The sequence below is a fragment of the Rattus rattus genome, chromosome 1 (assembly GCF_011064425.1).
Source record: "Rattus rattus isolate New Zealand chromosome 1, Rrattus_CSIRO_v1, whole genome shotgun sequence".
In the NCBI taxonomy this organism is placed as follows: Eukaryota; Metazoa; Chordata; class Mammalia; order Rodentia; family Muridae; genus Rattus; species Rattus rattus.
This window is the reverse complement of record NC_046154.1, coordinates 162,066,885-162,090,602: the sequence shown is the minus strand read 5'-3', so window position 1 is coordinate 162,090,602 and position 23,718 is coordinate 162,066,885. Positions and strand designations below refer to the sequence as shown.

The 23,718-nt window shown below is 35.6% G+C and overlaps 2 protein-coding genes and 1 pseudogene across 2 annotated transcripts; 1 reads left to right on the top strand and 2 right to left on the bottom strand.

The window, feature by feature from the left end:
• The first annotated feature begins 1,620 nt into the window (after positions 1-1,620).
• LOC116889968 lies at positions 1,621-2,567 on the top strand (annotated as a pseudogene).
• A 2,461-nt stretch (positions 2,568-5,028) lies between these two features.
• LOC116911171 (olfactory receptor 6C3-like) lies at positions 5,029-9,837 on the bottom strand. Its single transcript, XM_032915073.1, has 2 exons — positions 8,856-9,837; positions 5,029-5,054 (listed from the first exon to the last, which is right to left on the bottom strand). Exons 1-2 carry the CDS (start codon positions 9,835-9,837, stop codon positions 5,029-5,031), a joined length of 1,008 nt encoding a protein of 335 aa, XP_032770964.1.
• Positions 9,838-22,501: 12,664 nt separating this feature from the next.
• On the bottom strand, positions 22,502-23,421 carry LOC116889967 (olfactory receptor 6C3-like). The gene is given in 2 exon segments (XM_032890764.1): positions 22,502-22,755; positions 22,758-23,421. Coding segments are annotated over 2 exon segments (918 nt in total).
• Positions 23,422-23,718: the final 297 nt, after the last annotated feature.

The window sequence follows — 23,718 nt, the reverse complement described above, 5'->3', positions numbered from 1 at the left end:
ATGATTCTGTTTTTACAAATATAGGTTCTTTTATGACACTCGTGTTCCATTTTCTTCTAGTTAAAAGTTCCTCACAGACTGTATTAATATTTTAGATGGAAACTGCAATATAGTAGTAATTTAAACAGCACTATACATTGTTTTGTTATTTGATATGGCATTGGCCTTAATAAATTTATAATAAACATCAATGAAAACCAAGGTTGTATCAGTGATTCTTGCATAACGTATGCCAGACCCTAGTTAACAAAAGAAAAATGCAACAAAGGATAAGAGGTTGTATAAAAATTGGATAATTTGAGAACTATAGGAAAGTATCTACATGCAGTTCTCTAGAAATTTGTAGGATTGGGGACTGAGGAACAGTAACAGAACTGGAAACAAAGAGCATTGGAGGACGATTACTCATGATATGTAAGGCAAGTGCTGTCTCTGTATGAAACCTGTAGTGAAGGTTTACTAATCATAATATACTGGCTTGATTAAAGGATAGTTGCTATACATTTAAATATAAATATAATGAACAAAAAGTGACTTGTTATATTAACAACTGACCATATTGACAGGAAAATGAAAGCATTGTGGATCAACTGAAAGAATTCAAATGTGCTAATCACAAACACTTAATATTTAGTGTTTCATTGAGGAATGTGTAGGAATAGTAAAATCTGTTTCATATTAGGACAAAAGTAAAAGAAAGTGAAGTTGAGATAGTTTTGAAGGCAGGCTTAAAAATTAATTATGGCTTTTTTTTTTACTTAATGATATTGGAAATGGTATTTCAAGTGCATTACAAAATTAAACACTACAAGCAATTGTGATGATTTGTTTCATATATATATATATATATATATATATATATATATATCTTATATATCACATCATCTTATTATACAATGAACATTCCCTCAACACATTTTTTCCATTATCCTAAGTTAGGATAATAATGCAATTTTAACTAAAAATTAATAGGATGAGATGAGGTAATAATTGAAGGAGCTGTTTAAAGAAAATATGCATATTTGTAGTTATAATACTAGATGCCAGCATATTTTTCACAAATATAACAACATGAAATTGATCCTGAAACTGAAAATATTCATAATTTTTATAAATTAAAAAAACTCAAGAAACACAGACCAAAGACAGTGAAAGATTTTACTTTAGTATTCAGGCTCCAAGGAGGAACTCTGTCCCAGAAAGCATTAGCAGCCAACTCTTGGTTCAACTGCTTGGGCAACTTGAACCCAAAGAGCAGTTGAATAAAAAATAGCAATTTCATAATCAAATGTAAAGAGAAGTAAGCACACACAGTATTTTTAAATATGTAGACAAGGCAGTTCGACTTTCTAAATCTACCCAGAAAAGATCAAATATTTTGAGACTTAAGTAACCAGCGTGTTGATATTTGTAAACAGAAGGTACATATGTGTATGAGTTGGGTTTCAAAATATCTTCCCATAAATTACTACTCCTGGACAGATATTTCTGCATTTTACGTGCAAACTAAATAAAGGTATAAATTTGTTGAATATCATAATATTTCCCCAGTTAATAACTACTGCTGCACAGATATCTCAAAAATTTAAATGCATATTGGATAGAGGTAACAATTTAATTATGATAAATCACACAGTAACAGCATTCATTCTATTGGGACTGACAAATATCCCACAACTAAAAACTCTGATCTTCATCTTTCTGTTACTCACCTATGTGGTGAGTATGACTGGGAACCTCTCAATCATTTCCATAAGCTTTATAGATTCACACCTAAAGACTGTTATGTACTTTTTCCTACAAAATTTCTCCTTCCTAGAAATTTCATTTACAACTGCTTGCATTCCCAGATACTTATACAACATCTCAACAGGTTACAATACAATTACATATAACAACTGTATCATTCAAATATTTTGTACTGATTTTTTGTGTAACAGAAATTTTTCTGCTGGCCATCATGTCCTATGACTTATATGTAGCCATCTGCAAACCCCTGCACTATATCACCATCATGAGTAGCAGGATGTGTACAAGACTTACCGTCTGTTGCTGGGCAGCTGGCTTGTTTGTGATCCTGCCACCACTTAGTCTGGGCCTCAATCTGGAATTCTATGACTCTGTTATTGACCATTTTGCCTGTGATGCATATGCCCTCCTAAAGATCTCATGCACAGACAATCGGCTCAGAGAGCAGATAGTGATAGTTTGTGCAGTGTTTACATTTATCATGACTCTTGTGTGTGTAGTTCATTCCTATCTGTATAATCAAGACCATTCTAAGATTCCATTCTGCCCAGCAGAGGAACAAGGACTTTTCTACCTGTTCTTCCCACATGATTGTAATTACCATCACCTATGTCAGCTGCATCTTCATATACATTAATTCTTCAGCAAAGGACTCAGTGGCAATCAATAAGGGTGTGATGGTTCTTACTACTTCCATTGCTCCCATGTTGAGCCCATTCATTTATACCTTGAGGAACAAACAAGTCAAGCAAGCTTTCAATGACCTTGTTAAAAGAATTGCACTGTTATTCAAGAAACAGGAAAATTTACTACTATAGAGAGACGACTTTTATTGAAAGTATATTTCATAAATCAACTGTACTTTAAATTTTTTATATTTAACTTAACTGGGAAACTTCATCACATTTAAATGTCTGTAGAATTTCTGAACATGAAATACTTTCAGGAAATATATAATGTTAAAGCATCAGGCAATGATATAGCAGTATCAGTGAATAATTGTGTTTATTGTCTATTCTAAATTCAGCTTTCATGAAGTTCTATTCCTTGGTATCCTCACAAAATTTGTTCAAGAGTGCTAAAATATTTCTATGGAGATCAGTCTGGAGGTTCCTCAGAAAATTGGACATTGAATTACCTGAGGACTCAGCTATAACTCTCTTGGGTATATATCCAAAAGATGCCCCAACATATAACAAAGACGCATGCTCCACTATGTTCATAGCAGCCTTATTTATAATACCCAGAAGCTGGAAAGAACCCAGATGCCCTTCAACAGAGGAATGGATACAGAAAATGTGGTAAATCTACACAATGGAGTACTACTCAGCTATTAAAAACAATGACTTCATGAAATTCATAGGCAAATGGATGGAACTGGAAAATATCATCCAGAGTGAGGTAACCAAATCACAGAAAAACACACATGGTATGCACTCATTGATAAGTGGATATTGGCCCTAATGCTCAAATTACCCTAGATGCACAGAACACATGAAACACAAGAAGAGGACGAAAATGCAATTGCTTCAATCTTTCTTTAAAAGGGGAACAAGAATACCCTTGGGAGGGAATAGGGAGGCAAAGTTTAGAACAGAGGCTAAAGGAACACCCATTCAGATCCTACCCAACATGTGGCCCATACATATACAGCCACCAAACTAGATAAGATGGTTGAAGCAAACAAGTGCCGGCTGACAGGAACCGGATATAGATCTCTGCTGAGAGACCCAGCCAGAATATGGCAAATACATAGGTGAATGCCAGTAACAAACCACTGAACTAAGAATGGGACCCCCGTTGAAGGAATCAGAGAAAGGACTGAAGGATCTTGAAGGGGCTTGAGTCCCCATATGAACAACAATGCCAACCAACCAGAGCTTCCAGGGACTACACCACTACCCAAAAACTATACATGGACTGTCCCTGGGCTCCGACCGCATAGGTAGCAATGAATAGCCTAGTAAGAGCACCAGTGCAAGGGGAAGCCCTTGATCCTGCCAAGACTGAACCACCACTGAACCTGATTTTTGGGGGGAGGGCGGTAATGGGGGGAGGATGAGGAGGCGAACTCCCACACAGAAGGGAGGGGGAGCGGTTAGCGGGATGTTGGCCCAGAAACTGGGAAAGTGAATAACAATTGAAATGTAAATAAGAAATACCCAAAATAATAAAGATGGAGAAAAAATATTTGTGTGCATATGTGTCTTGCATTAGATCTCTCAGCATTCCTATATACCTATGTAAGTTCTCTTGGGTACTTTAAATTATCTCCAGATTAACATAAGTGCAGAACAAAAGTTAATTTCTATGTAAATGTTTAGGGACTTTTGAGAATAGACTGAGCAGTATATACGCAAAATTTGTTCAAATGATCCCTACCTTCTAGTTGACTACTGCATCACACATAGTTATCTAGGGACCACTAGTATTTTATTATGTACTCTAAAAAATAAACTGAGAAAAAAGAATGGGTTTAAAACAAATAGATTTAATATTGCAAATAATATTTAATCCTGATTTAATAATAGTTAATGCTTTTATCTTTACACTTTAATGAAAATGATAATTCTACAATCCTATTCCAAGATTTGCAGTAAGTACAAATTATTCTTTATCTTGTTTTAAATACAACATTTAATCTCTTATTAAACTATCTCTACCATAAATATATTCTAAGGTATAACATAAGAAAGCTATAAATGCCTCATAGTAATATTGATTCATTCGTGAAAACTAAAAAAAAAAAAGACAGAGAGAGAGAGAAAGAATGCATTTTCTAAATTGTGGATTGGGGAGAAGAATTGACAGTTAAAAGCACCCAGGTTCACACAGATTGTGAAATAGACACCTAGTTTATAACTCAGCATTCTGAAACCTCTTATCCTCTGCTACTTGATCAATTATGTGTCTGTTTATTGACACCAAGTAAAGAGATGTTTTTTCTATGACAGTTGATGGTTGCATTAAATTTTGAGTACAATTACTCACGGAGAGTCAGCTTAATACGATTACAAATTAAAACAATAATAGTAATAATAAAATTGGTTATACCTCTAGTCATAGTTTGCCCTCTATAACAGCAGTAAACTATCTGATAGGTTAAGGATCTACTGCTCAAGATGCAACCCATGCCTGACACTGTTCAAGTAGCCATTACCTGGGACCAGATGAACCATGGACAAAGGGAAAAGCCTAATACTATTTTTCTCCATGATTACTGTACAAATGTAATGGCTCATAACAACAGTTTGACAGACCCATAGATCAGTGTTCTGCTCATCCATCATCAAAGATGCTTCTACCTGGAGTAGAGGGGAACAAATATAGAGACTCAAAAATAAGAAATATGCAAATAGTGAGAGACATTGGAATACTTATTCCTAAGATTGCGGACAAGCCACTGTATTAAGTACTTAGAGAACCCCCAAAATTAGGAGGCAGAAAGACTACCAAAGTCAGGGAGAGTGGAAGACACAAAAGAAGCAATGCCTTCCAGACACTGAAGGCTAACACACATATGAACTCACAGACACAGTGAAGCATGCACAGAGACTGCACACAGCTAAGCCAAATGGGTTCCCAGAACTGAGAATGGGAAGTAGACAGGATCTCTATCCATAACAAAGAAGTTATCTCCAATAGTCAACTACTCACAAAAGAAAAATTTTTTTTTCTACAACAGGGTCTTGTTTACTAAACAAATCACATTTCAGTGCTTGGCCCATATCTTGCAGTGTATGAGCTACGTGAAATGCACTCAGAGGGTATTTGGGGGTATATTTTGTCTCATCATTCTTTTGGCAATTTTTTTTGCCTCACTGCTATTTTGTTTAAAAATTTAATTTTCAATTGTTTGTGTGTGTGAATATGTGAGAGAAGTGTGTGTGTGTGTGTGTGTGTGTGTGTGTGTGTGTGTGCGCGTGTGTGTGAGTGAGAGAGAGGGGGAGGGGAGAACATATGTGTCTGTGTTATATCTTTGTATTTCCTTGTTTGTTTGGTAGTTTGTTTTTGAAACAGAGAGAAAAAGATGGCCTAGGTAGAATAGATAGGGAGATGGGGTGAATCTAGGAGGAGGGAAGAGAAACTGTGATGAAAATATGTTCTATGGAAAAATCTATTGTCATTAAAAACTAAAAGAAGTACACAGACTTAGCATTAGGAAGGCTAAATATATAATCGCAAATAGGCCTTTGATGGATTTCTGGTGTTGGGTGAATTGCCTACATCTTTAATCTTCAGTTTCTTGTTTAAAATGAAATTACAATTTCCAGAGAATTTTTGAAAAATCAAATATAATTATATTAAAAATTTTTCTTTATATGTATGTCATATTCAGACTCCAAAATTAGCACATTTTCTTTTTTGAATGAATATTTACAATAGTTGTAATTTTAAAACGTACCATTTATTAAACTATGTTTTAGTTTTTATTTAAAAACTCAGTTGGACATTGAAAATTTGTATTATTCATAAATGAAACATTGTGGTTCAGAAATACTGTATAATATTTACTAATTTGATGTAGCTAGAATATCAAATATAATCTTAGATCACTTATGAAGAAATGTACTCTTTAAACACAGTCCTACATACATTGTATTTGAAATTAAACACAGTCTTTATAGCCTACATTTGAATAAAAGCAGACAGAGTAATTCCTTCCTTTTAATCAGTACAAAATAGGATTTACATACTAAAACAGAATATGCAATTTAATATAATTTCAATATATCATTTTGAAATATAGTTTGATATAATTTACTTAGTTTGGATAAAGTTGAGTTATTAATTTAAAAATATAATTTTAAAACTATGAATTCAAATGGAGTCATGGTGGATCGTGTCACTCTCATAAAACATCAGTTATTAAGTGAAAATTGCCCTACAAGATATCAAATGTCACCTGTGACTTTTAGCAAGTTTGAGGCCCAAAGTATGCAAAACTACACAGGCTATTACATTGACTATTCCAGAACTCTAGTTCTGAAAACACTGCACAACTTGAATGCAGGAAATAGAGTAAACAATATGAAGACACCTAGAGAACTTTCTGTTTGTTAAAAGATTTCATAGTGCTGAAAAGTTTCATATAGTCTTCAGGGGAAGAATTCCATGAATGATCTTACCCAACACTAGACACTTCATGCTGTGATACTGTCCTGCTAGAAAAGATGTGTCTACTTGCGCAATAGGGGCAAGACTATCTGGGATAACAAAACATTGTACAATTGGATCTGAGGACGTCTCTCCAGGATAGAATTCTGTATTTTGTGCTGTTATCATGGTCAAAAGTCCATGGATAAGGAAGTCATAGGTGCAAGTATTTGAAATGGTAATATTATCAAATTCTTTCTACATGATTTTGTTTATACCCACAGACCTGCTGCTCTCAGTCTTTTTCAACATAGCTTTTTTTTTTTTTGTAAGTGAGTAGCAGTCATTGGAAAGACACATAACTGGTCAATATACAGAGGTACTGGGTGTTCAGCCTGAAACTGGACATGTATTTTAGTCACAATCCACCAAGCATGAGGGGAACCCAAGAAAGAGGAGGTAGAAAGAATGTAAGAATAAGAAGATGGGAGTCATGCTATGAATACCATCTGATGGAAATGGCATGTCTATCACACTCATGGGGTCACAGGAGCTGTGGTGACCTGCATAAGACCTATACAAGATCAAGTCAATCAAAATCCCAGCATAGAGAAGACAGATGATCTCCAGATCCAACCCCTAAAAAGGAGCTATTGGCAGTGTATACCCAATGGAAGAGAGATTCATTGATTTTTAAGGATGTGGCCACTGGTAAGTTCCCCATGCTCCAGAAGGTGACCTCACATCCATGAACATATTGGCAACCCTAAGTGAGTTATGAACAAACAAACAGTAAAAAGACATGAGGTTGTGAGGGAATGAGTTGAAAAGAAGAAATTGGAGGTATAAAATTTTTATTATATACATATATGAAATTCTCAGATATGAAAATTTCAAATTAAGTGGTTAAATAATGAATCAATTTTAATATTATTTCCCACTATCATTCATATATATATATGTATATATATATATATATATAATTTTATTGGTTAAGAGTGGCTAAGAATGTTCGCTGAACTATTGACCATAAGGAACAGAGTTTGGATATCAGTAGTCACATAGAGTCTGAGCATATCCCATTCTTGCCTATAACCCAAGAACTGAAGAGAAGAGAAAAAAAGTGGAAACTGAAATAAGGGAGCACAACATATCTAGTTAGGCTTTGTTGATGCTGGGCCTAGCTGAACTCCAGGTTCATTCAGAGATTCTGCCCCAAAAGAACAAGGCAATAGTGACAGACAGAAATGCCCAATACTCTAATCTGGTCTCCACATAGACATTCACATTCACACATATTTACCCGAATTCCTACACTGGCACACCACCCCAATTAAACACAAAAAGAAATAGCCATGATAGGACACACACAACCTAAAGGAATATGAACGTGATGCAATTTTTTAATCTAAATTAGAAAAGGAAGATTGGGAAATGGTGCTCAATGAAACAGAGAAGAAAATAATAAAGAAAAATGTATCACACCACATGTAAATGAATTTTACCATTAGCATCGTATTTTTTGAAGATAAACATAATGACCAAAACAAGTTCATGTTTCACAATGTGGTTATTTATCAAATGTTTTCATAACATTTACATTGATCCCCAAATCTCCAGGAGAATGGTCCAAAGAAGAGAAATGTTAAACAATAATTACAGAGATTTAAAAAAAAACTTTACATTTTTTAAAATTCAAGGAACTAGAAAGATGGATAAGGGGTTAAAAGTTAGCTGATTGTTCAAGTACAGTGTTGCAATTTGTAGCACATACACGGATAAACACACACACACACACACACACACACACACACACACACACACGCACACGCTGCCTTAAAACAATCTGTAAATCCAGGGGATTCAATGTCTTCCATTGAGTATGAAACTTACAATAGTTACACAGAAATGTATGCAGGCATATAGGCAGGCAAAGTACCCTGTACACACACACACAAAAAAAAAATACTGAGAACCAATGAGCTCATAATATAAAGTGTGTTTCCTACATTTTTGAGGGCACAGAATGACATTCATGTTAACCCATCTGTTTATTTTTTTTCTATTAAACATTACTCTATTAATCAACTCCTTGAAGGCTTGTTTTACTTGTTGATTTCTCAAGGTGTAAATAAAAGGGTTCAGCATGGGAGCAATTGAAGTATTGAGAACAGCCACCCCTTTGGTCAGTGATGCTCTTTCATTTGCCGAAGGTTTGACATACATAAAAATACAGCTGCCATAAGAGATGGAGATGACAATCATCTGAGAGGAACAGGTGGAGAAAGCCTTTTTCCTCTGACTAGCAGATGGGAACTTCAGAATGGTGCTGATGATGCAGATGTATGACAAAATCACTAGAGCCAGTGTGAACAACAGAGTGATGGAAGCACAATAAAGGCCAAATGCCTCTAAATGCTTTGTATCTGAGCAAGACAGTTGTAGAATAGGAGAGTAATCACAAGAGAAGTGATCAATGGTATTGGAAGCACAGAAATCTAACTTGAGGATAAGCATGATTAAAGGGAAGATGCTCAGAAATCCTGCCAGCCATGAGGTGAGGACAAGAAGTGTGCAGACTTTCTGATTCATTATGATAACATAGTGCAGTGGCTTGCAGATGGCAACATAGCGATCATAAGACATAGCTGTTAGAAGGAAGAACTCAGACACTCCCAGGGAAAGGAAGAAATATAACTGAGCCAAACAGTTGTTATAGGAAATGGTCTTCACTTTAGTGATTATTGACTCCAGAAATCTAGGGATGGAAACACTGGTGAATATAATTTCTAAGAAGGAGAAATTCTGGAGGAAGAAATACATAGAAGTCTTTAACTGGGAGTCCAGCAAGGTGAGAGTGATGATGGTTAGGTTTCCAGTGACACTTAATATATAAGCAATAAATAAAAGGATGAAGATAAGAATCTGAACTTCTGGTGTGTCTGATGTGCCCAGAAGCACAAAGTCAGTAATCCTAGAGTGGTTTCTCATACTGATTTATTGGTCATAGAATCTACTGATAAAAAAGAAATCAAAGTTTAACCATATGTGAAAGGAACAAAAGTTTAAATACTGTTGTTACTATATTCCAGGAAGCAAAGCAATGGAGCATTTACAATTTTCCCATTTCCTCTCATCCTTTTAAACAAAAAAAAAGTCTTAATGAAAAGAAATATTTTTGTACATGGGTATTTAAAGCTGTGTTGGGCAATTATACACAAATACACTACATGTGGTTCTAATTTCTACATGTGTAATGTACTTTTTCACGATAGATTTATAAAACAATGTTTTAATACCATCTTTGTTTTTAATATAAAACATTGATTTTTGGTTTCACATACTATATGCTTTCACAACTGAATGTAACATTAAATTTCAAACTTCAAAAATATTTCCAAACTTCTATAGTTTAGTAGTGGAAACTGGGCACATGATCATATTTACTAAACTTAATAGCTGCCATGCTTATTTTCAAAATTAATATGTGTTATTTAAAATGGCTATGGAAGAAAATGTGTGTGCAAACTTAGAAATTCTAATACACTTTCTTTTATTATAAAAACAAGTCCTTAGTTTGTGAGAATTAAAACATGGGCCAGGGAAAAAAATTAAACAGGGCCAGGAATCAATATCTATTTTCTATAAATTGTGACACACTTGTATGATTTTAAAATTATTTTACTAAGTTTATTTGTGATTCTATCTTTAAAATTTCTTGAGAACAAAAGGAACTCAAACAATGGGTTTCTTTTTCTTCATCTCAAAGTGATTGATGTCTTCCTTCTCAAAGAGTTATCAGAATGAATAAAATTATGCATTGGAATTATTTCTCAGAGATCTACTCTCTAACCTATATGACTTCCATCAGTCCTATTATCTCCTGATATTTAACAAACACTACAGAATCTATGGTGTAACATGAAATTTGTTGTACTAGTTTCTGTTCTGTTAAGTTCAGCAAGAGATAAGTACTAACACTGATGATGAATATTACTCACATTTTCATATTTTAGTCTTCCAGTTCTCCATGATTTTTTTATTTTTAGAAATATACATTTTCATCAATAGGCCATCAAAAATGACAAATAACTGTTATGTAAGCTACATGATAGTTAAAATATAATAAAATCTAAATTTGAAAGTAATAAATATGTTTAAATTATAATTTGGGGATCCTTGCATTTTTCCAGTAAATTAACCTTTCATGGTGGGATAAAAAACATTTTTGACAAATATAAAATATACTGTTTAGTATATATGGCAATACCATTCAGATATAGTACCACACAGTAGTCATCCATGGCTTAATTTCTGCCACTTAGAAACATAAAAATTAGCAATCATATTATTCTTCAGAAGATTGTTTTGTCATTCAGGACATGCTTGCCTCTCTTCATAATACCAAAATTTGACATAAAAAATCATACATGGTGAATTACTTCTGAGGATGCTAACATTCAGTAGAAATGAAAGTAAATGTACCTTGAATCTCTTTGATCACAGACACAGAATGTGATATGTACATACTATTGTTATCCTTGCAACTCTTTAAGAAATTGAAACAACTGATACTGTTTTAAGACACTGGAAGGTAAAACAGTTTGAAAGTCTCTAGGTAAGATAAAATTGAAATCTATACAAGCATAAATACAACTTAACCTTCTCTGAAAGTCTATGAATCCCTGCTTTACCCAACTAAAGACAAGAAGAATGCAAGCAGAATATCGAGACATGGATGTCATGATGCATGTTTCTTGAAAACAACACAAGATAAAGAAATAGAGCAAAAAAAGTGTACCAATCAACTGGTAACATCTAACTTCACTTCCCTTTGGTCAAGTAATTGTCTTTAATGAGTGTATGGACTCAGTCTATGCCCAGGAGTTAATTTTTTCTCATTCATTTGGGATTATTTAAACCCAGGAAAAAAAATCACCCAATGATGGTTTTCTTTGACAGTCTTATTGATATTTTACTGATTAGTAATTTCTGCCAGTGTAGGGCAGAATAGGGAACTAAAGAAGTATTTGTGTTAACATCTTCAAAAGTTAGAATTGTACTTTGCCTTTGTTTTCTATATTTTAACCATAAAATTTATATGTGTTCTACCATATAAGATCCAGAGCTACAAAAGTATGTCCTTACACTATCCTACCAGCCATACATTTATTTTAAATATTTTGATTATTTAAAATAAAATATACTATATTATACCAGATTGTTTTATGTATTCAGCAAACATAACTGCACACTATTATAATTTATGCAATGTAACAAACACAGACATTATGAATTTCATAAAACAAAACATCACCCAATATTCTTACTTGGTTTTCCAGTTAACCCTGAGTAATTCATGTCATTTCTTATCAGAGTGACAAGAGTATATCTTATAATATACTTTTAAAAACTGTATATTTGTAAGAATTTCATGGAATGTCCAATAAGACTTGTGAATAATTTATTAATTTTATCATTGGTAAAGAGTAAGCCCCTTTCCTCCAAAAAGTAACACCTTAGACAGAATGCAATCAATGGCAATCTTAAATTTGTGATAAGGATACTGAAGTATAAGCTCTCTGGAACTGATGGCTTCTGGTGAGGGTTTGAGTGGTAAATGAATGATTCAATCTTCTTTAAGGGTCTGTCCACCAGGAATTTGATCATGGTTCAGGGAGTATATATACATCACAAAATGGATTTCTTTTGTTTGTTTGTTTTTGTTTTGTTTTGTTTTGTGTTTCTTCTTCTTTCTCTGCTTCTTCTTCTTCCCCTCGTTCTCCTCCCTCTGCCCCTTTCCTCCATATCTCCTCCTTTCCCTCATCCTCAGCATCCTTCTTCTTCTTCTTTCTTCTTCTTTTTCTTCTTCATCTTCTTCATTACCTTCTAACTCCCCCTTCTCTTCTTCCTCCTTCTCTTACCCAACCTTTCTTCTTACTCTTTTTCCTCCTCTTCCTCCTCCTTCTTCATTCCTTCTCCTTCTCCTTTTCTTTCTCTTTCTTTGAAATGAAGTTCCACAGGTGAGGGGTGGTTCTAGGAGGACTAGGACGTGAGGGTACTTTTGAGTGCAGGATGGGAAATTCCTTAATAATCAATAAGAATATAATGAAAAAAGAATAGGATTAGAGTCTCATTTCATTCACTTTTAGATCTCTGTTGGCACACAGCAGCATGAGTAACTAAAAATTGTTAAATGCCTTAGAAATTTAGTACTGTACTTTACCTTTGCAAAAAAACGGACCCATGAAATCATAGCAGCTATGCTTGACTATGTAAGACATACTATATTCTTGGATTGGGAGGCATAGCTCTTCCTGGGGAACAACTAGCTGATACTTTTCTGGTATTATTATTATCACTACATCATTTTATGGAAGAGTTTTTTCACATCTTGTTTAGTTTCAATTTTAAAAATTTGGTACCATTCAACAGTGATACTATCTGAACCTAGAGTTATATTTTTATGAGGTCTTATGTACACACTCAAAAAAAATCTTTAGTAAACATAGTTACATTCAGATAACTACTTCATCAGTGAGATTTGGAGGATGTGTCATAAGAAACTTGTTCATTTCACCAAAGTTTTGAATTTAAAAAAAAATCTTAGCTATGAACTATTACCTATATCTCATATACAACAGTACAAAATAATATTTTCATTCAAACATGAGAATTCAAACATTTTGCATCTATCTACACACACACACACACACACACACACACACACATTATATACCAATAAAAAAATAAAATGAAAGTGTGGACAGAAAGCAAGACTTCAATCAAAAATAACAGATATTAAATCTTGTAATTAATATCCCAGTATCAAGAACATATCGTGGTATGATGTCCTAATGACTTTTGTAACACCATTACTACAGTATCAACACTTGTACCATATAGCCACCTCCTTAGCTGATACCACTTACTGCTTGCATCAATCCCTGAAAGACATTCTCTGTTACTTATTCTGTCTAATACCGTTTTGGGAGCCTAAAATTCCACCCAGCACCTGCTTAATAATGATCACCTTAAGAAGGTCTACTAGAAAAAATATCAAATAGGACAGAGATAAACATAAAATATACAGATTAAAAGGAAAAGGAGAACCAGGAAGTTTATTATTGCAGAGAAGGTTTGAGATGAGAAAGATACACAGGCTTGATCTGCATTGGAACATAGACCCTACTCATATAAGTGTCTAACTTGTAAGAGGAAAATAACTGAGAATTTACTGATCCTAGAAAGATAGACTAATGAAATTCTATTGGAAATGACTCAAGAAGCCAAGGTCCCTTACCAATCATAGTGCCAAGCAATGTGTAACAAGAAAGTGCCTAAATAAAGGACCTGAGAGACCACAGTGATAAATTGTAGAAATGAAACCCAGATTGCATTTGAGACCCTAAAATGTTGGAAAAGCCAGAACTATGAGATATCTGCTAAAGAAAGGTACACACTAGAATTTGGACCTGCCTAACAGAAAATGTATGTTGCAATCAACTAAGCTGAAAGGATAAAGCTGTCGCAGCCCTGAGAAGCCCTTGGTCCTGTCATGGCTGGACCCCCCAGTTTCGGGAATGTCAGGACCAGGAGGCAGGAAGGGGAGTGAATGGTCTGTGGGAACGTCCTCATAGAACAAGGGGGAAGGGGATGGGATAGGGTGCTTATGTCCAGGAAATCAAGAAAGGGAATAACTTTTGAAATGTAAATAAAATATATCCAATTAAAAAAAAGATTAGGAGATAAGGAGATAAGGTCTTCTTGAAAGAGTTGAGTCATCTGGGTATTGGAGGATTTGAAGTTTCAAAAGCCCGCCATGCTCTTTCTCTCTCTCTCTCTCTCTCTCTCTCTCTCTCCCTCTCTCTCTCTCTCTGTTTCTGTCTCTCTGCCTCTCTCTGTCTCTCTGTCTCCATCTGCCTCTCTCTGTCTCTGTCTCTCTGTCTCTCTCTGTCTGTCTCTATCTGTCTCTGTGTCTTTCTCTGTTGTACTTACTCTCTGTATCTCTTTCTATCTCTCTGTCTCTCTCATTCTGTCTCTCTCTGTGTTTTGCATCCCCCCTACCTGCTCAGCACCTCTATAACACCACATGCCTACTTGTCACTGTGCTCTTTCCAAAATGATCATGTTCAAAACCTCTGTGTGATTAGGCCCCTATTCAATGCTTTTGGCTGAAGTTGCCTTAGTCATGATGTCTCCTCACAGCAACCGAACAGTAACTAAGATACTGGACATGTATAGGAACTACACAATAGCCTATACAGAAAAAAAAATTATGTTCCTGTTTTACAAGATCTTTTTTCATTTTTATTGGTTATTTTATTTATTTACATTTCAAATGTTATCCCTCTTCCCAGTTTCCTATCCTCAAACTCCCTATCTTCTACCCCTACCCTCTTCCACCTCCCCTGAACTTCTATGACAGTGCTCTCTTACCGGCACACCTACCCACTCCCACCTTACCCCTTAAGCATTCTCCTATCCCGAGGCATCAAGCCTCCACAGAACCAAAGGGTTCCCCTCCCAGTTATGCCCAATAAGGCCACCCTCTGCTAGATATCCAGCTGGAGCCATGGGTTCCCCCATGTGTACTCTTTGGTTAGTGGTTTAGTCCCTGAGAGCTTTAGGTGGTCTGGTTGTTGATATTGTTGTTCTTCCTATGAAGCTGCAAAACCTTACAGCTCCTTCAGTCCTTGCCTTAACTTCTCCATATGGGGCCCCCTGTGCTCAGTCTGGTTGCTGACTGTCTATATACACATCTTTGTTGGTCAGGTTCTAATGGGACAACTATACCAGTCTCCTGTCTGTAAGCACTTCCTGGCATCAGCAATATTGTCTGGATTTGGTATCTGCATACAGGATGGATCCCAAGGTAGGGCAGTGTCTGGGTGGCCTTTCTTTTAGTTTCTGTTCCACTCTTTGTTCCTGCATTTCCATGGAACAGGAGAAATTCTGGATTGATATTTTTGTGGTAGGTGGGTAGCCCCAGCCCTCAACCAGGGGCCATGCCTATCCACAGTGTATGGTCTCTAAGGTTCTAGCTCCCCTTTCTTGGGTACTTCAGCTTATGTGCTCCCAGTTGGGTCCTAAGAAACTCGTGGGTCCCTGACATCTGGGACTTTCCAGTGTCTATCCACAGGTCCCCCACCACCACTTCTACTTACCTCTTTTCAAATTCTTGACCCTCAATACTTTTCCCCACCGTCTCTTCCCACGCCAAAATTGCACCCCCTTTATTCTTCTCCCTCCTCTCTCCCTCCTCGGGCCCTTCCTCCATCTACTTCCTAGATATTATTTTCTTCCACCTTCTGAGTTGAATCGTAGCATACACACTTTGGTGTGATCTTCTTTTTTGTTGGGTTTCATAAGGTCTATGATTTGTATTGTGAGTATTCCAAGCCTTATTTTTTGCATGTTTTTGAGATTGTGATACCGCACATTCTTTATATGGAGAAATAATTTCCATGATAAAAATAAGCGAAAGAAATTCATCCCCACTGCAAGGTCAAAAGATGAACCTCTTTGCGTTTAATTAATTAATTAATTAATTATTCCCAACATAACATTTCTGTTTACATTTGAGAATCAATGTACCCTGATCACACTCCTGATTCCTGCCAAGTCCACCCCCAAATTTGTGCTCCACCCCACCCCAAATAAACCACCAAACTCTAATTTGTATTAGAGCATCAGCTCAGTAAATAATGGTCAAATTTCCAGTGGCCAGCACTTTAAAGAAAACTGGGTCCTTCCACAACCCTGATAACCTGCCCCCAGACAGAAGCCATCAACTATGAAGAGCCACACTTCAGCATCTTTATAACAATTTTTAAGTACTCTCTTCAATAACTTCCTGTCTGTACTGTTTTCTTCACTTTGAGGAGCAAGGGGTTGTCACAGAAGTCTTCAGTTCTTTCATTTCCAGTTATGAGTCTTTAGACATTGATAACACTACAAAAGAAGCTTCCCTGCTCTCAGCAGCCAGCAGTATCACATATCATGGATTTCCAATCCCAATCCCAATAGCTTTTATGATATGGAGTATCAGAAGCCTCTGTGGCCAGCAACCCACAGAAAAGTGGCCCACCTTTAGCCATGGGATCTTCCTTTTAAATCCTATGAGTTCTGGAAATGCCTTTCTGCCTGCCAGGAAACTATTTTGAAATTCTTACTGCTGTTTTGCTGTTCTTTGGATGGTTTTCAAATCTATAAAGCAAACAAGGTTAGGAATGATGGCGCACGGTCTCTGGACATCCATGTCCATCCATCCTAACCAAGTGATAGACTTCATACATTAGCAGCTAAGGGATGCTAAAGTAAAACATTTATGAATGTCTGAGAGAGCATGAAAAGATTTGTTTCCTCAAGAAGTAGAGGTGGACACAGTAGTAGATGAGACACACTACCTCATTTAGATGAGTATACACCCTGTACACCTGCTATTTGATTTCCCTTCCTCTTCCTCAGACACTGACATGAAGCACCCAAACATCTAGAAACCTACAATAGGCTCAAGCCTGAAATCCCTACAATAACATAGTGACACTGAGAACTGAGAAAGAGAAGACTTTGAATGCCTACGTTTCATTCTTGGTTGGGGGAGCAATTATTTTATTAATGGTTTTTACATAATATCCTCTATAGAATAAATATTTCTGTTCCCGGTTTAAGGTATTCTCAACATATATAATAAAAAGCTCTGTAACTTTTTAAAAGTATAGAACATTCAAGTATTTCTTGGTATGTGTCCTAGTGCATTGCTTCCTTTTTGAATTCCCAAATGCCTCAGAAGCAACTTAATGATTAAAAGACTTATTTTATTAGATTTTCCTTTCACTACTTTTCTCAATTTTACATGAATTTGCCTAGAAAAATGTGAGTGTAGTGTTATTTTTGATAGTAATGGGCAAATTCAATCTTAAGAATCAATAGCAGTGTGTCTAGAAACAAATCTGTTTGAAAGAGAAACCACTATACTCAATTTAATAAGAAGTTAATAAATAGTATTATTTAACCTATACATGGACTTTGTTTTCCACAAACTGATGGGAAGACCGTATTGCTGGAGACACTTGTATATCTCATTGAACACATAAAAGCCAAACTGTTGCCTAGTTAGAGCCTTCACCTCTATAGACTAGTGTTCATAGAAATGTAAGTTACTTCATTTGGTGCAGCTATAGATAAAAGGTAAACACTAATGAAACTATCAACCCTTTGCTCTGCAGTGGTGAACTGCTTACATGATACCCTGATGCAATTGTGACACATGCCTGCATTAGATTTAAGCCCAATTCCAAAAGATGGAAACCATAACTGATACGGGCAATGTGGTCAAAAGAGCTTGAACTATATTTGCCATATCTTAGAGGAAAGTCAAATACTGTTATTTTCTGCTAGACAATAGCAATGTGATGGCTCCTATCAACATTCTGTTATACACTGTTCCATGTAATTTTAAATACATACTTTCTCCATCTAGGTTCAGGGACTAGCAGCCATCTGCCTGTCAGTCTTGCTCAGTCATCACCAAGAACCTTCCTCCTACAGTAGATGATAACAAATATAGAAAACCACAAAGGATAATGGACAGAGAGTAAGAGACCCTGGGACACTCAACTTTTAATGGGATGTCTCCATCAAACACCCTTCATCAGGACTCAGGGAACCCTGCAGAAGAGGACACAGAAATATTACAAGAGGATGGAAGATACTAGGGAGACAATGTCTTCAAGATACAGCAGGCTGATAAACATATAAACTCACAGAATCTGTGGCAGCATGAACAGAGCCTGCACACAGATGAGCCAGATGGGGTCCTAGGAATAAGAAGAAAAGTGGGCATGTTCTCCCATCTTTAACCAAGAAGCTATCTCTCCCTTGTCAGCCACTCAAAAAAGAAAAACAAATCTGCCCCAGTAGAGTGTCATTGGGTATACAAAAACACACCTAAGGGCAGGAACCATGCCCTGCAGTAGATGGCCAACAAAGAGAAACTCAGTGTGATGTTTGGTGATAGTATATCTCAAAACTTTTAGTGAATTTTTTTTATATAACAGATATTTAAATATTGTTTCCAATTTTGTGTGTTTAGTGGCTTGTGTGTCTGTCTGTCTAGTTCGTTGGTCAGTTTGTTGGTTAGTTGGTCAGTTGGTTGGTTGGTTTGATGACTGGTTTGTTTGCTAAACTGAGAGAAAAAGAATGTTTGAAATTATATAGGCAGGAAACGTGTAAGAATCTTAGAGAAGATAGGGACCATGATCAGAAAATGTTGTAAGAGAAAAAACTATTGTCATTAAAATATTAATTAAATATATTATATTATAATATATAATATATTATATTATTAAATATAAGCTTGGCATTAGAGAGACAGAATAATAGCACTAATATTCATTTAAAGGGGATTTCTGGTGCTGAATTTTCTTAATCTTAATTTCCTTAATCTTCAGGTTTTTTAAATGCAATAATAATTTCACTAGATTTTCTGAGAAGTCAGTGACATTATATAAATAATTTTTCATTATGTAAATGTCGCATACAGGCTTCAAAAGCTCACTGTAGTAATTCTGTAATATTTCCTTCAAATGAAATTAATTAACTTGGGGAAGGATGTTCACAGTAGCTGTAATTTATAAAAGGTACTATTTATTCTAATGACTATAAACTTAATCTTTAACATCATTTGGTTCTTCAAAATTTTTATTATTATTCATAAATTAGGCATCATATTCAGAGAGCTTATGTATTATGCACCAACCCATATGGCTATCAAATGTCAAATAACTTACATCTGCTATGAAAAATGTATTATCTATAAGAACTGCTTCTTTAATGTATTTGAATTAAACTAGAGTAAGAACTTAAATCAGTAGAAAAGTTAGTTTTTATATACTAAAACAAAATATGCAATTCAATGTAAATTTAATATAGCATTTCACAATAGAGTTTGAGGAAATTTACTTAGCTTGATGAAAGTTGAGCTATTAATTTTAAAATACGATGTTAAAACAAGAATTCAACTGGAGTTATAGATAGACTATGTAACTCCCAGAAGACATTGGTTGTTAAATAAAAATTGCCCTACAAGGTATCAGATCTCTCCCTGTGATTTATTCATAAAGATGAGTCCCAAGGTCTGCAAAAGTACACAGGCTATTACCATTTCCTTTAGTCATCCTACATAAGACATGATAAGAACTCCAGTTCTGAAGACACTTCATGCTTTGACTGCTGGCACTTCAGGAAATAGAGAAATCAGTCTCAAGCTACCCAGATAATTTTCTTCTGGCTACAAGTTTTCATCGTGCTGAAAAGTTCCATATAGATTGCTGGGGAGCAAACTCATCACTATATATTGCATGCTGTGATACTGTGTGCTAGACAAAAATGTGTCCACTTGTCCAATAGCAACAAGATTGTTTGGGATAAGTAACCAGTTTATGAATAGATTTGAGGCCTGCTTCACAGAACAGAATTATATATTTTTTCTGTGAACCTGAATAAACCTGGATAAAAGGTCATAGATCCAAGTCGTTTTAAATGGCCATGCTGACAAATACCTTCTAAATCCGTGGTTTCTCAATCTTCCTAATGCTGTGACTCTTTAATACAGTGGCTTGCATTGAGATGAAACCACCCATAAGATTATTTTTTCACTACTTCATAACTGTAATCTTGCTACTTTTATAAATCATAATTAAATTTCTGCGTTTTCCGAAGGTCTTAGGTGATCACTGTGAAAGTATCATTTGATTCCTAAATGACCTACATTTTGAGCACCTCTACTCTCAACATGTATGTTCATACCCATAGAACTGAGTTTTTCTCAGTCTTTGTCAGAAGAGCTTCTTTTGTAAATAAGCAACAGTCAGTGGAGGGGTACATAACTGGCCAAAGCGCATAGAGTGACTGAGTGCTCAGCTAGAAATGGTCATCTATTTTAGTCAACCTCCACCAAGGCTGACAGAACACCAAGAAAGAGGAAGTGGAAAGACTATAAGGACCATAAGATGGGAGGCATGCTATGAATACTGTCTGTTGGACATTACATGCCTACCACACTCATGGGGTACAAGATCAAGCCAATCAAAATCACAGCACAGAGAAGGGGGATAATCTCCAGAACCCGCTCCTTACTAAGGAGCTATTGGTAGTGTAGAGTTGGGAGGAAGAGAGAGATTCATTGTTTTATGAGAATGTAAACACTGGTACATTCCCCATACACTACATGTATTCTCACATTTATGAACATACGGGGATCACTAGGTGGCTTATAGACAAACAAACAAGACATGGAGGGGATAAGGTTGGGAGGAGGTAATTGGAAGAGCGAATCTGTGGGTTTATATAATTCATTTTAAACACATATGAAATCATAAAGCATGAGAAACTTAAATGAAGCTGTTATGTAATGAATCAAGGCTGAAATCACAATCTTCTGTCATCTTCTGCATGTTCAATACATAGATATAAATTATCTCCAATTTCTATACAATTTTATAGCATCCAAAATGGCTTCGGTAGCATTAGAATTAGCTTATTACTATGCAATGATTTTGTATCTTAGTTTTCCCATTTTATAGAAAGTATTTGTATTAATTTGGCTGAAGAGATGAAAAAGCAAATCTTTTAAAAGCTTCCTAAAAACACAAGCCATTTAAAATTATTTGGGATTTTTACATACCTTCCATGTAGCATGAAGGATGAAGCATAATTGTATGAGATTAATGTATGATGTGTTTTCTGCCACCAGACTAAGGGACTAATGTATTTTAAAAAATTTACAGTATACTTGACATGGGAGATGCCCAGTTAAGAGTGCTTGCTGTACCACCATGAGGAACAGAGTTTGGATATTAGTAGCCACATAAAGTCTGAGCATAGTCCCATTCTTGCTTATAATCCAAGAACTGAAGGAAGAGAAACAAGTGGACATTGAAACAAGGGAACAGAAACAAAATCAGTTGGGCTTGTTGATCAAACCTATCTGAAATTTAAGCTCAGTAAGAGTTTCTGGCTTAAAGAAACCAGGAAAAGGGGAAAGGGAGAGACCCCAATACTGTCCTTTGACCTCCATACACACAGGCACGTAAATCACCCATATGTTTGTGTGTGAAGAAAACACAAGCATTAACATCATATGATTGGAAAGAAAGATACAATGAAAGCAGGTTCTTATTCCAAAATACAGGTATCTATCAAATGTTCCATACCATTTCACAGTGATTCTATCTCCCCCATGGTGGAATGCTTCAATACAGAGTAAATAGTAAATAATTCCCATAAAGTTTTAAAGAAAATATAACACAGTTATTTTCATATCACAAGGAAAGTTCAGGGATTAGAGTGGTGGCTTCAAGGTTAAAAGTTCTTCCAGTTCCTTGTGAGGACACTGGTGCGATTCACAGCACCAACATAATGGATCACAGCTATAGGAACCCTATACCTAGGAGACCCAATGCCCTTTTCTAGCCTCTATGGGTACAAGGCTTTCAACAGGTATACAGGAATATATGATATGCAAGCTGACAAACAGTCATGCACACAATATAATTTTTAAGAAGCTAAAACCAAGGTGATCATAATATAATTAAAGTTTGATTTCTCCATGTTTGAAGAGGTGCAATGACATTCATGTTAACCAGTATGTTCATTTTTTCCTATCAAACACTACTTCATTAATCAAATCCTTGAAGGCTCGTTTTACTTGTTGATTTCTCAAGGTGTAAATAAAACGGTTCAGCATGGGAGCAATTGAGGTATTGAGAACAGTCACTCCTCTGGTCAGTGATGCTCTTTCATTTGCAGAAGGTTTGACATACATGAAAATCCAGCTACCATAAGAGATAGAGGTGACAATCATGTGAGAGGAACAGGTGGAGAAAGTTTTTTTCCTCTGACTCCAGATGGGAACCTCAGAATTGTGCTGATGATGAAGATGTATGACAAGATCACTAGGGCCAGTGTGAACAGCATAGTAGCAAATGCAAAATAAAAGCCGATTGTCTCTAAACACCATGTATCTGAGCAGAAGAGCTGCAGAATGGGGAAGTAGTCACAGCAGAATTGATCAATGACATTCAAAGCACAAAAATCTAACTTAAGATATAGCACGAGCAATGGAATGATGATCAGAAACCCTCCCAACCATGAGGTAAGGATAAGAAGGGTGCAGACTTTCTGATTCATGATGACGGTGTAGTGCAGTGGCTTGCAGATGGCAATATAGTGATCATAAGACATAGCGGTTAGAAGAAAGAACTCAGACACTCCCGTGGAAATGAAAAATAACTGAGTCAGACAGTTGTTATTGGGAATTGTCTTGACTTCAGTGATTATTGACCCCAAAAACCTAAGGATGGAAGCATTGGTGAATATAATTTCTAAGAAGGAGAAGTTCTGGAGAAAGAAAGAAATAGGAGTGTTTAGCTGAGAATCCAGCAAGGTGAAAGTGATGATGGTTAGGTTTCCAGCGACACTTAACACGTAAGCAAGGAATAAAAAGATAAAAATCACAACCTGAAGTTCTGGTGTGCCTGATATGCCCCAGAGAACAAACTTGATGATCATAAAGAGGTTTTCATGCTGTTTTTTTCCAAAAATCTAATGATTAAAAAATTCAAATAAAAATTTAATGTAAGAGAATTAAAGTTTAAATATTGATTTATAATAGTCAATGAAGAAAAACGATATTTGCTCACTCCTATTTGACAGAAACCATCTTGTTAAATAGAAAAAATATTTATAAGTGTATGTATAAAGCCCCTTCAACAATGATAAAGAAAACTCTGCATACAGTCATAATGTATATAAGTGTAGGATACCTTTGAACTATAGATTTGTGTGACAATATTTTAATAGTATCTT